A 1,895-nucleotide genomic window follows, 5' to 3' on the forward strand; every position below is an offset into this window, starting at 1 on the left:
TCATTTGCTATTTATAAATATAATAAATATATTTTTATATTTATTAATGTAAGCCAAAAAATGCCGAAAACATTTTTCAAAAACTAATAAAATCAAACACTAATAAAATCAAATTGGACCACTTTGTTAATTGATGGATATAGATCACTGTGACCTCCTTATCACTTGACCTACTCCCTTTGGCAATTTTAATATTACAATACTATATTTTTAAGTTTCTAGTTTAATGTTTTTGTTACTCTAGAGGCCGGCCTAGGGAGGGTCCATTATTGGCAACTATTAAAGGACAAAATTTTCTTTTAAATTGGGTTAAATAAAATTCTTTTAACTATTCTGAAACATGTATATAATTTTATGCATAAAGAATTTTTCCCACCCCACAAACAGTTATGAACGGTTGAAAAAGCAACCAATTTGAAAATCCACGGCGGGGAATCACCAAGTATATCATACACAGTAAGTGGTGAAGTAGCATATCAGGCACCCCCGCGTTTTACTATAAAAACCTATTGAATTTGTCAAAGCTTTGAAGCTTCTCACAACAAAGAAGGCCGGCCATCAATGGCCTACAGAAGAAGCACAACCTCCTCCATCTTGGAGGTCTTCAGCCTGAATCCTCTTCCATACCCAGTTCTGCTAATTCTAGCTGTGATCTCAATCTTCCTCGGCATGTCATGGTACTTCTCTTACGAGGAAGCTGTGGAAAGTGCCGAAGAACAAATGGGTTTGGTCCTCTTGGTCACACCTGTAGTGTTAGTGGTCATCGTCCGGTGGCTGTCATCAATGGAAAATCCAGGCAGCCTGTTTTCCACGTCGCCGTGGGATCAGCGCCGTCGAACCCACCATCTCCCCTCGGAAGGGAGCTCCCCGTGGGCTGTGGCAGCTTTGATTGTGCTGTTGCTTGTTATGGTGCAATTCCGGTCTATCTTCATTGATAGCTGGTCAGTTTAGATATGATTATCATTATTTTTTTTTTTTAAGACATAGGCTTTGAGTTTTGTTAGGGGAAATACAGGTTAATCATGACAATTATGCATTATTGTACATAGTAAAGGATGATGCCTTGTAATTGGCTTGGTTTTCTGTTTGATATAGATAATATATATATATGGGTCATATTTAAGAAGTTTCTTCTTCTTTTTTTCATTATAGTTAAAAAAAAGAACGATTTGATTAATTTATTTGAGAATCTTAGTATTGTTAGATTAATTAAGCATGAATTATCTAGTTTTCTATATAGCAAACTTCTGACAACCTAAGATATGGATTTTATTTTTGTTTTTAATTTTGTTTATTCTTTAACAAGTGAATTGTAGTTTGAGAAAATGGGATTTGTGTTTGTTAATTATAGGTTAATTAACAAGTGAGCCTGCTCTAATACCCTATTAAAGAATCAGAGATAATTAAGACTTACTACTTTAAAGCAAGATTTTGCATCAGTTTAGAAATCACATCCTTGCCAAGCATATTTGCACTATGTTTGTTTTGTTTGATCCGAATTTTCAGCAATTTGTGAACAACAAAGTTGCAAGAAATCTGTATTAACTTCTAGGGATATGCCTCATGTCACTTCATTTACGAAAATACACCTAATTAAACTAAGACTTATATTTGTGTTAGCCTAATTGGTTGAGTACAAGTTTTTGTTCTCTTCAAAGTCAAGCAATAAAGGTCTATCAAAGATTCATGACTCTGATTTCTTTGTCTTCTAGTGTGTTACGTGTGTATATCATTATTAAGTGACCAATCTGATCTTTGAATAGAATTTACTCATAAGAAACAGAGTAAACAGAGCAACGTTTTCCAATAATGTAATTGCAATTTTTTTGTTCTACTGCTCTGTTCTTTTACGGCTTAATTTGTATGGTTCCCAAACACAACTTATCACTAATTTT

At 34.0% G+C, this 1,895-nt stretch overlaps 1 protein-coding gene across 1 annotated transcript; it reads left to right on the forward strand.

The window, feature by feature from the left end:
- Positions 1-518: 518 nt before the first annotated feature.
- LOC133882243 (uncharacterized) lies at positions 519-1,126 on the forward strand. The gene has a single exon (XM_062321369.1). It carries the CDS (start codon positions 562-564, stop codon positions 949-951), a length of 390 nt encoding a protein of 129 aa, XP_062177353.1. The 5' UTR covers positions 519-561; the 3' UTR covers positions 952-1,126.
- The last annotated feature ends 769 nt before the right edge of the window (positions 1,127-1,895 follow it).

Source organism: Alnus glutinosa, chromosome 11, assembly GCF_958979055.1.
Source record: "Alnus glutinosa chromosome 11, dhAlnGlut1.1, whole genome shotgun sequence".
Taxonomy (NCBI): domain Eukaryota; kingdom Viridiplantae; phylum Streptophyta; class Magnoliopsida; order Fagales; family Betulaceae; genus Alnus; species Alnus glutinosa.